The following is a 12,890-nucleotide window of genomic DNA, read 5'->3' as shown; positions in this document are numbered from 1 at the left end:
AAACATGTCTCTTGGTTTATTTTAGACCACGACTCCATACGGCGTTCAGCTGCAGAGCTCGCCGCTATCAAAGCCAACCTGACTGAAGAGAGGGACCGGCTGAATGCCAGCCTCATTGAAACAACTAAAGAGCTAAAGAACAGTAACAGAAACAGTCTCAGCTAGTGAAAATAGATCTACATCATGTGGGAATCGGTAATTTCAGTTCTGCAAAATATATCTAAAATCAACAGGTGTGACCTTGTTTTCACATTTTGACTGTTCAAAATCACTCCATCAAAGTGAAACTAAAAATCTTATTTGCATCTGATTTACAGCTAGTTTGTTGTGTTGAACCAGTCTTTAATATGATTTTTGTCTATCTTGAATACTACTGTAGAACGCTGACATCCTGTTTATCATGATTGATCTGTTTACAGGAGGGTAGGGGTGTTGCGTGGCTTTGTTGACACGTGTGACACCTTGTAGTCATGAGACAGCTATTGGTCTATTTGTGTTTAAGTACATTCACTGTACTGGCAGCACTGTTAGCCACGATGATTCACAAAGCCACAATTAATAATGAATTACATATCTGCATGTATAAATTGAAAATCACCAAATGTGCATGTTACTGTATCTTTGGCACTTAACTCTGATTTTTAAAGTTTCATTGTTTCCTCCAGAGGGAGTTTGTCCTGCAGGATGGAGGGGGTTCAGTTGTGCCTGTTATCTCCTCTCTGAAGAGTCTGGTTCCTGGGAAAATGGCAGAAAGGACTGCAAAAAAAGAGAAGCAGATCTGGTGGTCATCGGCAGCTCTGAAGAACAGGTAGTGTGTAACGCTAACTTTTATACACAAATATATTAGGGCTGTCAATCGATTCAAATATTTAATCGTGATTAATCGCATGATTGTCCATAGTTAATGGTGATTAATCTCAAATTAATCTCACATTCACAACTGTTCAAAATGTACCTTAAAGGGAGATTTGTCAAGTATTTAATACTCTTATCAACATGGGAGTGGATAAATATGCTGCTTTATACAAATGTATGTATATATTTATTACTGGAAATAAATTAACAACACAAAACAATGACAGATATTGTCCAGAAACCCTCACAGGTACTGCATTTAGCATAAAACAATATGCTCAAATCATAACAATGCAAACTGCAGCCCAACAGGCAAAAATGGCCTGCACAAAATTCAATACAAATACAAATACAATATATCTATAAACAAATAAAATCTAAATACTGTGACATTATGTGTTTTGTGTTGAACAGATGTTCCTGTCTAACTTCACTGAGACAGAAACTCAGGCTTGGATTGGCCTGACCGACAGTGTCGAGGAGAGGAAATGGATGTGGATCGATGGAGCTCCGCTGTCTCTAAAGTAAGGCAGAAATGTGCTTCACTTATATGATATAAACAAAAATACAAATATTACTGGAATGTATTTGTCACTATATATACAGTATATACTGTATGATGCAATGAGACAACTCTGCCACTTTGCTGTTATATATTTTACCCAGTAAAACCAACAGATGGTGCAGTGGTTCTTTTAATCAGGCATTTTTCTGCCATCTCCAGTCAGGAGGCAGTGATCTCCACATATACACACAGCTTTAGAGATGTCATTGAACATAATTAACATAGAAACATACTGTATAAACAGCTGTATTTTAATTTTCAACTGACCATACTGGATGACTGAGACACAGTGTTGTAATACAAATACACAGCAGTTTGAAGACATCTCAGTGAATCACATTTACAGTATTAAAGGTAACATTTAAGACTCCTTCAAAAGAAAAAAAAGAAAAAAGAAACAGGATTTAGTTTTTGTGGTATTTGTGTACAAATATTAAAAAATGTAGAGGAAATATTCAAAATATTAAGAAACATCACCAGATATTTAAGTGTCTTAAAGCAACATTTATTTATTTATTTATTTATTTGTTTTATATTAAAAAACTCTTATTAATTTATTCATTCATGTATTTATTTATTCTTGTATTTATTTATTTATTCATTCATTCATTTATTTATTCATTTATTTAATTATGTATTCATGTATTATTGAGTCATTTATTTATTCATTTAATCATTCATTTATTAATTCATGTATGTATTTATCTATTTATTCATTTATTCATTCAAGTATTTATTTATTTATTTATGCTTCATGCTTCTCGATACCAATCCGATACCACGGTAAAAAACAAAAGTGAAACAACAAATCCCATTTACTTCAACATCCACTCCTTTATTACATACTGGTTAGTGTTAGGAAGTTAAACAGGTCATAATTCTCTCTCTATTATCTGTCTTTATACTGCTGTGAAAACATCTCCTTCAAACAACTTTCTCACCAACAACTACATTTTACAAGATTACATTTGAACACATCATAGTAACGTTACAATTTACCTTCACTCAATACTCATTTTTACTGAATAGAGCCTGCATGCATCATAATGTAAATTAATGGCACGTCCTGTTAACAAACTCTTGTCCTGCTGAGTTCAACATTTATTTTGATTTGTTGTTCACAATGTAGCCTCATCGATAGTGAGTTTACTGCGTCCCAAACAGTCTACCTACGGTACCGTCATTTTTATTATACCAATATTGCGTCGGTATAAGAGCAGCGTAATGTAATGTAAAAGATCAGCTGTTTGGCAATCATCAGAGTAGAGAATAAATTAGTGGTAAAGTTGCCTACATGGCGCAGTTTCACATTTACACTTCACAGAAACAGACCTGCTAAATGTCAGGCGTCACATATGCGACCAAAAATGGTTGCACTCTGGAGCCCTGAGTTGTGTTTGTTACCAACTAATGAATTTAACATTCGCTTGAATTGAGCTAAATGTTCCACTCTGTTCACCAGCTAGTCACTAACTTTGACTGTGTGATGTTTGGTGCTGAGCAGGTAGTGTACAGTCTGTGGGTTTATGACTGCAGTGGCTGGAAACGATGAACTGAATCCTGCTAAAACACTCTATAGAGCTGAGGGGAACTGAAGAGAGAACAAAAATATTGATGAATGCATTTTAAAACTTACTAGTACACATCCCAGCAGCAGTCCTGCTGAATAGATATTAACGACGTCCTTATTGTTGACCTGTTAGGTGCTGGCAGAAAACACAGCCTGATAACGGTGGTGGACACGGCACGCTCGGGGAAGAGGACTGCGCCCATATCATAACTGGAGGGAACAATTTCAACAACTGGAACGATTTGTCTTGTAACACCAGAATGAGATGGATCTGTGAGAAAATGGTTTAGCATTGGTGCAGAATTAGTTTTGAGAATAAACGTTTGTAAATGTATTTTAGGATTGGAGACTAGAGAGAGAGAAAGACATCATGGCTCAGTGAGGAATATCCTTTATAATTATATCATCAAACCACGCTTGTCGCTTTTTCATAAAACTTCTACCTATCTAACGAATGTTGTTATAATAATGATAACTTTATTTATATAGCACCTTTAAAGGCCCAGACGCACCAAATCAACATCAGAGAACTAACGGCGACAAAGGCCGACCCTTGCGTCACCTCACGTCGCCGTGTATTGGAAAGCAATAAACAACAAAAAAACGATAAAAGGATGACATCAAATAAAAGCAAATCTGTAAAAATGTGCTTGAAGCAGTGGACAACCTCCGGGGTCTGAGAAGTGAAGCTGAAGTGCCTTAAACTTGCATTCTCTCTAACAGCCAGCAGGGGGCGACTCCTCTAGTTGCAAAAAAAGAAGTCTGATTGTATAATCGGAATTAGAATGATCTTTATTGTCATTATACTCATTTTGCAGGCTTCTCTCATTGTAGTTAAGAATAAAAACAAATAAATACAAGCAGATTAAAAACAGTAAAAGCAGCAAAAAGATTAGAATTAGTTGACTTAAATTTAAATTTACAAATTTACAAAGGTTAAAAATAAAATATATAAATCTACCTCAGTAAACATCGTAAACATGAGTTTATGGTCTCAATCGCTAGTTTCAAGTCTTCTTCAACACAGCATGATGTTCATTTCGTAAATTATGGTCCCATTTAGAGTCAAATAGACTATAAAAAAAAGCCGAACTCGAGGCTTCAAAACGGCAGTCCACAAACCAATGGGTGATGTCACAGACTCCCTATTAATTTGCGATTAATCATGATTAAATATGGACAATCATGCAATTAAATATTTTAAACGATTGACAGCCCTAGTTAAAACCAGTTAGAAGCCTACACTTGTTAAAAACATTGCTAACATATCTTCATGTGAATCCTCTTGTCTCTCGGGTTCTATCAAGTAGAAATCTGAGGCTGAAATTTTCCCCCAGGCTTCCGAAACCACGTCGTCCACACTGTCGTTGCTGTCACATGTTCTATTAAATGACTGTTCATTATCCTTGATAGCAAGAAGGTAGGGCGTACAGATTACTTTTGCTCTTTCTGTTGCTATATTTGTCAGCTCGTCTTGCAAATGGCTACTCACTTGCTCCGCCAGAAGATCTTCATAAACCATCTTGTAGTAAGGAGGAGAGCTCGGCAGCTCCCGTTTGGGGCAGCAGCGCCATGTCTTGTGTCTTCCACAACAGAGCTCAACAAAGCTCCAAACAACAATAAGAGGACCAATTATATAAAAGCCATATTCCTGAAAAAAAAAGAGAAAAGGGTCAACTTTAAGAGAGATGTATTTAATAATTCGAACACAAAGCACAACATTTTTCAGTAAATAAAATTGTTTTGGTTTAATATTCGATTGCTGAGTGTTGTTACTTACAAGTGATGTAGATTTATAAGCGTTTTTAATGAGGTTCTCCTCGTAGCTCAGCTCGTCTTTGCAGGGAATCCCAGTCAGAGAGACGTTGCGGTTTGTCATCAGGCAAAAGTACCAATCTCCATCAAACATAACAGTGGCTACCCATACAGCAGTCAGACTGACATAGCTGATCACCAACTTAACAAAAAAGCAGCAGCCGTTGTTTTGAAAATGTCTCTGCCATCTGGTGAAAATCCTCCTTTTGTGGAAAGACTCAATGAGGGTGACAACGCAGATGAGGATCAGTGGAGGCACCAACAAGTACAGCACACCATTCGGATGGATATTCTTGCCTGTAACTGTTGTGCACGAGCAGACAAAATCCATGTCGAATATGTACTGCAGGATGTAGAAGATGACTAACAGCAGAAGCGTACTCACAGCAGTCGTTATTAGTTCAAACATTTTTTGAGGAAGATTATGACCAAAGTGAGTCATGATGGCTGAAAAACAACGGGTTCAGTGTGAGATATTCAGTCGTAGGGCCGCTCCAGTTGAATTATCTTCTTACTCTTCTTCAAAAAGGTGATGCTCTCTCTTCCACCGGCTGAGTGAAACGGTGTCAACCAGAGGAACAAATACTGTAGGACATGTTCCTCTACACATCTGATCACACAGTGGTTAACCACAATGTGCCACCCTGCAGCACTTTCATATTGATGGAACTGTATGCTTTCACTTCTCAAATAACTGAGGAGGATTTTCCCACATGCATTTTTATTGTGCATAAACGTCTAATAATTTTCACAGTTAATTTTTGTAGTTAAGGGTCAATATATACTGGAAAAACAAAGTTTGGAAACTTGTGTTTGGTTTACCATTGACGGAGCATTTTGGCAAATTTTTCTTGGGCGTTACCCACATAACCAGCTGTGCTGCTCATCCCACAAATGCATGATCCTTACAAGTTGGACATCATTGTGAAGGTAAATAAACAGGCTTTCCAACGATGTAAAATACAATGCCAATTAGCATTGTAACAACAGAGAAATAATCCACCAAACACAAGTTTCCAAACTTTGTTTTTCCAGTTTAGTTCAAGAAAAAATAAAGTAGCATGGGTGACAGTATCTATAATGAAGAGAATTCAATTTTTTTGTAAGGGACCATTTCAACCTTTTGGGAAATACACACTGAGATCCACAATAGACCCGTTTTTGTCTTTTTTTAAGGGGGTACGGGTCTTTGAGATGCAGCTCAGCATTGTGTTTCATGTTCTTCTAAAGAAATAAAACATGAATTACTTACTTGATTAATTAATACACAGATTTGGTGCTAATTTTAACCATTTTTTACCACTGGAGAATTGATAAAAATTAACAATAATCCCTCCAAAATACCACATTAAGACACCAAGACCTTGAGGAACACCATAGAAAGAGTCATGCTGTGATTTGGTGTCAAAAAACCTTTGACATTTGGAAATTTTTTCAAGAATTGCATTTTTCGGCGATTGGATGGCGAGCACTTCTGTTGTGTAAACTGCTCAGAAACCCCCTTATCGTCAATCTAGCTAGGAAAGCCATCCATCCTCTGAATGCTCTAGGTCTCTGGTTTGTGGCTGGAAAGTTTCATGAGGCTGTGATTATCCTAGAGGTCACCACAGGTCATTTTATATGCAGCTCAGCACTGTGTGTCAAGTTGTTCTGGTCATTAATAAGAAATAAACATTAATGAATTCATTATAATAAATTGTAGAAGTGTATCAGGGTTTAGAACATTATGATAAAAGTATATGATGGCCATTCCCATGCTCTATTATGTCTCATAAGTTGTTGCAGCAATTTTTGTGTTGATTTATTACAGGGCTTTGTTGAATACCCAATTCAACCTCAGCTCCTATAATATAATATTCTATAATAAACCAGCCAAAATACACTAAAAGTTCTGTGACAGAAGTGTCTTTACGGGAAATTAGCTCTCCGTCTGTGATCAGAATAAGGAAACTGAAATAAATGCCACTTCTTATTTCACACGGTCGTATTGTATCATGTACTTTTGTTTATATCACAACATCTGTCACATGCAGACTTGATGGTTGGCAGAAATCTGTCTGTGATTATTGGGGGGGTTTCTGTCCCTGGTTTACAATGCCCTCTCATGATGATGAAGTCTGTTTCATTTCTCTCTGATTTTGCGTACATCAGACCGGCACATACGGGAACTTTTCAAAAAGTCAAGGCCACGCCCCCTTTTAGGAGGTAGAAAACCGAAGATCACATAGACTTCAATGCATTTTGTGATTATAATTTTCACATTTCATATGCATTCATCTCTTGTTGTGATAACATTTGTTTTATACACATGTTTAATAATTATTTTGTGATTGTGCCTGAACCTGATCGTTCGTGATACCTTAATAAAAGAAGGTTGATCGCATCCATGTCCCTTCAGTCTTTCCCGTCCAACACAGTGGACGGATATTGCTTATCCAGACTTCTCTACATATCTGATTGAGTCACGTCAGGCTAAGTGCTGTCTGTAAATAACCAGCCAGTTAATAACCAACTGTTTGATCTATAGGCTGAGATTTAATTGGAGACGACAGTCTGATGCTGCTATAACGTTAATGTATGACTGTATTACTGCAAGCTAACGTTATCTAGCCATGCTAGTCACTGCCACCAGCATCATTTAGCCCACTGACAGTGAATATTAACGTATCGTATGAGCCTCAGATCTCAGTGTGAAAGCCTCGGTTAACCCGCTACACCACAGCTTTTCAGCATTTTCTCTCCTGTGACAGCGAGTTTCTTTAATCAGAGATCAGCGTTTTGGGATTTATTGTTGGTGCAACCAACTACACAACAACTCTTCAGCACAGCGTTATTACTATTATCGGTTTGTTTAAAGTAGAAGTTTGGAGACATGTTTCAACTTCTTCTCTTTACGCTGTTACCGTCTATGAGGGACATGGGGTTGGTTTACAATGGTCAAGCGAGCCTACTCTGGATGACGTATTGCCGGTCTGATGTATTCCTCAAAACAGTATAAACAGACTCAAAAAATTAACAAGATCAACATGGATTTGGACAACAAAAACACAGTAATTTTACCTTGCTGATTGTTAAAACACACTTCAAACTCGATAGAAATAAAATAAAACCATCTTGGTTAGTCTTTCCACTGTTCCAACAATCACCAACTCTGGTTTGGTCAAAATAAACCATCAATTCACAGAGTTAGATGTGAAAATAGGATCCTTCCTTGACTTTGAGAAACACCTATTGAAATGTACTCCACCTTGAGTAAATAGTTGGAGGAAACCCAGGTGGTACTTATCATTCTTTTGCCATTAGGTAATATGCCAAATGTCACTCTGGGAAACAGGCTGCTGAATTGGATCCAAATTTCTCTTGGTAATTAGCAGCTTGCACCTTTATTTTGATAAGATAAATAAGCTACTGTGACGACACGTCAACAAGTATGGAGCACACGCCTTAAAGGTAATATTTACTCTTGGTGTTGTGTGTCCTGTGAGGGAGGCGAAACAGCAGACAGTCATTCTGTGGAAGTAGAGGAAGTCAGTGTGGATTAATTCTGGAGGAATGGTGGATGTTTAGGAGGAATGGCATGACTGGACCTTAGACTCGAGCAACAGGATCGAATCTTCTGTTACTTCTCGAGAGGTTTGGTCGGCAGACATGGCGACCCTCGGACAGATCATCTTCTACAGGTGTGGCCGTGAGGTTTGATTGTGTTCTCGAACATTTAAGAAAGTAACTAAGTACATTTACTCAAGTGCTAAGTGCAATTTTGTTGTTACCTGTACTTTTTCTTCAGTATTTCTGTCGTATTCTAACTCTACACTTCATTTCAGAGGGACATATTGTACTTTTTATCCACTTTTTTGACAGCTACTGGTTTCAGATTTCAGATAATAAAATACAATGCATTGTTAAATATTAAACCAGTGATGTGACCCATTGTGAAAAAGCCTAGTAGGGCCCTTTGTCACATTTCAGATGTCTATGAGCTGTTTTAGACTTATAAGACAGTTTCATTTAAACAACAGTTAAAGGCCCAACGAGGTAAAATAATCCAATATTTCACAAAAAAAGGCAAAGATTAGAAATTTCTTTAGCAGATCATATATATTCGTCCTCTCTCATTAATCATCTCACAACCCAACAGATTCATTTTGTGACCTTTTGCAGGTGGGCCCGTCCCCTAGGTTGGGAATCACAGGACTAAACTACCAAACTTTGTATGACAATCTAAAAATAATGTAATATATAATAATATATTAGGGGATTTTTATGCAGAGCGTTTGTTGCCAAGGGCTGTCAAAGTTACACAATAATAACCATGCCATGTCATACTAGCTTGTCGCGAAGGAGGTTAAATAACGCTCCAAACGTTCGCTAAATTTTGTCGAGGAAAAACTGTCATGGCCATTTTCAAAGGGGTCCCTTGACCTCTGACCTCCAGATGTGTGAATGTAAATGGGTTCTATGGGTACCCACGAGTCTCCCCTTTACAGACATGCCCACTTTATGATAATCACATGCAGTTTGGGGCAAGTCATAGTCAAGTCAGCACACTGACACACTGACAGCTGTTGTTGCCTGTTGGGCTGCAGTTTGCCATGTTATGATTGGAGCATATTGTTTTATGTTAAATGCAGTACCTGTGAGGGTTTCTGGACAATATCTGTCATTGTTTTGTGTTGTTAATTGATTTCCAATAATAAATATATACATACATTTGCATAAAGCAGCATATTTGTCCACTCCCATGTTAATAAGAGTATTAAATACTTGACAAATCTCCCTTTAAGGTGCATTTTGAACAGATACAAAATGTGAGATTAATTTGCGATTAACTATGGACAATCATGTGATTCATCGCAATTAATTATTTTAATCGATTAACAGCCCTACTGATGATACTTCTCTACTTTTACTTAGTTGTTAAATGCAAAACTTCTACTTCTTAAAGAGTATCTTTAATGTTGTATTGATACTTTTACTTATATGCGTTGTTGATTTTAGCACAAGCTGGCAGTGTGTCTGTTTCCTAACTCTCCTGTGTTTGTGTGTCTCTTTCTGTGTAGCATGATTACCCTCATCGTCATATTCGCGGCCCTCATCATCCTCATCTTATCCTTGTCCTTCTCAGGTAAGACGACCATACATAATGGGTCGAGGTTGTGAGATCAGGTTTGCATTATGATGGCAGATAACCCTCTGTCAGGCCTGAGGGGGAAACACGGGTGTGTTCAGCACTTTGCTGTGTTTGTCTAAACTAAAAATCTGTTAATTCACGTGGTTGACAACACACCATCATGTGTTTACAACCCTGTGTATGTGTTTTAGTTTTATGTGTGATGTTCTATATGTATTTCCATCTTAGATAAATTATTTTGTAGAGACATCTATTCAGGAACTTTGGCACAAGGAAGATGAAAAAATACCCCCATACTGCTTGTTCCTGTTTATTCAATGTAGATATGATTGACAAGGTTTTGACCACAGATGGTAGAGTTAGGTTCAGGGTTCAGGGTTCAGGGTTCAGGGTTCAGGTAGAGTTACTGTAGGAGGGTTACCCCTTCTCCTGACACAAGGAGGGTTAGGTTGCTCGCCAGCGAGTTAAAGCCAAACCCAGATTCACTCTCGGTTTGAGAGCTTTGTCCGCTTTTGTTTTTTTCTGCGCTGCATCCACCATTTTTGTAGCTTCCTCTTGGAACAGTGCTTATAATCTGGCACCTGGTTGCCACGTTTTTATAGAGGTCGACGCAGAGAAGCGTCCCAAACACAGCAAAATAATAAAATCCAGGCAGAGGGCTGTAGGGTCTCTGCAGATACAGACACCGCCACACAAAAGGGTTATTTTTGTATGTGTCTATACATTGTGTTTTAGTAGAATCCTACTCATTCTGCCTTTAAGTAGTGGGATTAATAGTTGATGAGAAAATAGTGAAAATGTAAAAAAAACAACTTGCTAAAACAAGGTTCACTATTCGATATCCAGAGCATTAATATAGCAGCAAACAACTATTGTCTATGTAAAGATATTGAAGAGTAATGTCTCCCTGCATGAGTTCAGAGCTTCTCTGTGCTGTGTTTATATCGCCGGGCCGCCTGTGCGAGCTTTTAGTGCATGTTTGCGCATGTGAGCGTGCCCCACATGGTTAGCTCATGGCCGCCGCTCTGCAGTGCTCTCATACGGCGGTTACAGCTGATACAACACGTTCTAATCCCAACTCGTCACATGCTGACGCTTTGTCAGACCCCTCTCTCTTTTTTTGAGTTTGTCAAATCGAGTCTAAAGTCATCAAAATTGCAACTCGAGTCCACACTTCTGGAATTTTGTCCTATGAAGATGGTAATTTTTGGAAGATAGACGCTTGATGAGACCAACTCAGACCGCTGAATCCTCAGTGTAGCTTTGGCTGAACAACCCATCTCTTACATCAGAATCACGTTGGGAAGGGATCAGTTCACAGCCAGTGTGGACAAGAGGAACAATTACTAATAGACTAATAGCTTTATAGCCATGTGAGTGAGTATTGTTTTCACAACAGATTTGAAAACAATGTGAACCTATCCTTAAAGAAATCCTTTAGTTATCTTAGATTTGCGCCAAAAATGGGACTAAAATATCACTCGTGTTGAAGCTAATAATCAGGATCTCCATTATGAGTTTGTGTCCTGGTCCCCACAGGCACCTTGTCCGAGCTGATGAGCAGCAACACGTCGCCCACCGCCAACCTCGGCGAGGATGTGCTCCTCAGCTGCATCCTGAACAAAGAGAGTGGACAGACCAAACTCAGCAAAGTGTCAGTCACCTGGATGAGGGGCCTGACGGAAGAAGTTTACCGGTACAAGAACGGAGGTCCGGCTCTTGACGACCAGAACTCACAGTTTAAAGGGAGGGCTCAGCTCTTCCCCGATGCTTTGGTCACGGGGAACGCCTCCCTGCTGCTGAGGGACACGAGACGCAGTGACGAGGGCATGTACACCTGCAGCTTCAGCTCCTCTGGTGGCGGAGGATGGATCAAAGTTCACCTCAGAGTAGCAGGTACGATGACTCGTCTTTCCAGTTTCACTGTTTGCTTTGAGAATGAATCTCTCTGAGAACATTGAAACCCTTTACTTTAACCATCACTATTACTTATTACTATAAGCAGTATATAAACATAAGATAAATGATTTCTAACACACTATAATGTAGTTGTAAGCCGATATAAGCACAAAATATTTGTTAACAATTGTTCACTTCAGGTAATGTAAGAATTGTGACTCGTGGACCACCTTCCCAAATAACTGCCTGCCATGATGAATCCAAAGTATTCAGGGTCATATTTCCTCACCACACACGCTTTGGAGCTTTTACTGGTGCAGGATTGTCTCCAACATTACTCTTTCCTTTCATAAATCGCTCCATTTCTCCATTCATGCTTTTATTGTCTCAGCCTTTTCAGCCCCCACATTTAAATTCTCCAATGGCGTCCTGACTGCCGAGGCGAGCAGGTGGTTCCCTAAACCAAACGTGACCTGGACGGACTTTGAGGGGAACGTCTTGAGCGGAAGCACGAGCTTCGCTCAAAATTCTGCGGGGATATTCAGCGTAGTCAGCACGCTGCCGTCAGTAAACGTCAGCGACACCTACACCTGCACGATTCAAAATGACCTGGTGACCGCCGTCTCTGCAGCATCCATAACAGCAACAGGTAATCTAGTATCATCATGTTTTTACAAGGATAACTGTATATCTATAGAGGCACTTAAATCTAAATCTAATCTAATCTCTTATATTCTGCTGCCAGGTGCACAGGTAGAGTCTATTCTATTCTATTCTGCTGCCAGGGGCACATGTAGAGTCTATTCTATTCTATTCTGTTGCCAGGGGCACAGGTAGAGTTTATTCTATTCTATTTTGCTGCCAGACACACGTGTAGAGTCTATTCTATTCTATTCTATTCTAATCTATACTATTCTGTTGCCAGACACACAGGTAGAGTCTATTGTATTCTGCTGCCAGGTGCAGATGTAGAGTCTATTCTTTTCTATTCTATTCTGCTGCCAGGGGCACAGGTAGAGTCTATTCTGTTGTATTTTTCATTCAGACATTTCTAC

General features: G+C 38.8%; 2 protein-coding genes across 2 annotated transcripts in view; one reads left to right on the top strand and one right to left on the bottom strand.

The window, feature by feature from the left end:
• The window catches only part of vtcn1 (V-set domain containing T cell activation inhibitor 1), a 41,084-nt gene that overhangs the window by 27,495 nt on the left and 699 nt on the right, over positions 1 to 12,890 (top strand). Inside the window, exons 10-14 of the mRNA XM_037789015.1 lie at positions 666 to 808; positions 1,270 to 1,379; positions 9,866 to 9,930; positions 11,476 to 11,832; positions 12,227 to 12,484. Coding sequence (XP_037644943.1) covers positions 666 to 808; positions 1,270 to 1,379; positions 9,866 to 9,930; positions 11,476 to 11,832; positions 12,227 to 12,484 — 933 coding nt within the window. The remainder of the gene's footprint in view (positions 1 to 665; positions 809 to 1,269; positions 1,380 to 9,865; positions 9,931 to 11,475; positions 11,833 to 12,226; positions 12,485 to 12,890) is intronic.
• On the bottom strand, positions 4,092 to 5,398 carry LOC119499835. Its single transcript, XM_037789048.1, has 2 exons — positions 4,771 to 5,398; positions 4,092 to 4,641 (listed from the first exon to the last, which is right to left on the bottom strand). The coding sequence occupies exons 1-2, from the start codon at positions 5,245 to 5,247 to the stop codon at positions 4,222 to 4,224; spliced, it is 897 nt and encodes a 298-aa protein (XP_037644976.1). The 5' UTR covers positions 5,248 to 5,398; the 3' UTR covers positions 4,092 to 4,221.

This window comes from Sebastes umbrosus, chromosome 13, assembly GCF_015220745.1.
Source record: "Sebastes umbrosus isolate fSebUmb1 chromosome 13, fSebUmb1.pri, whole genome shotgun sequence".
In the NCBI taxonomy this organism is placed as follows: domain Eukaryota; kingdom Metazoa; phylum Chordata; class Actinopteri; order Perciformes; family Sebastidae; genus Sebastes; species Sebastes umbrosus.
The sequence above is the reverse complement of the archived record's forward strand: the minus strand, read 5'-3'. Positions and strand labels throughout refer to the sequence as shown.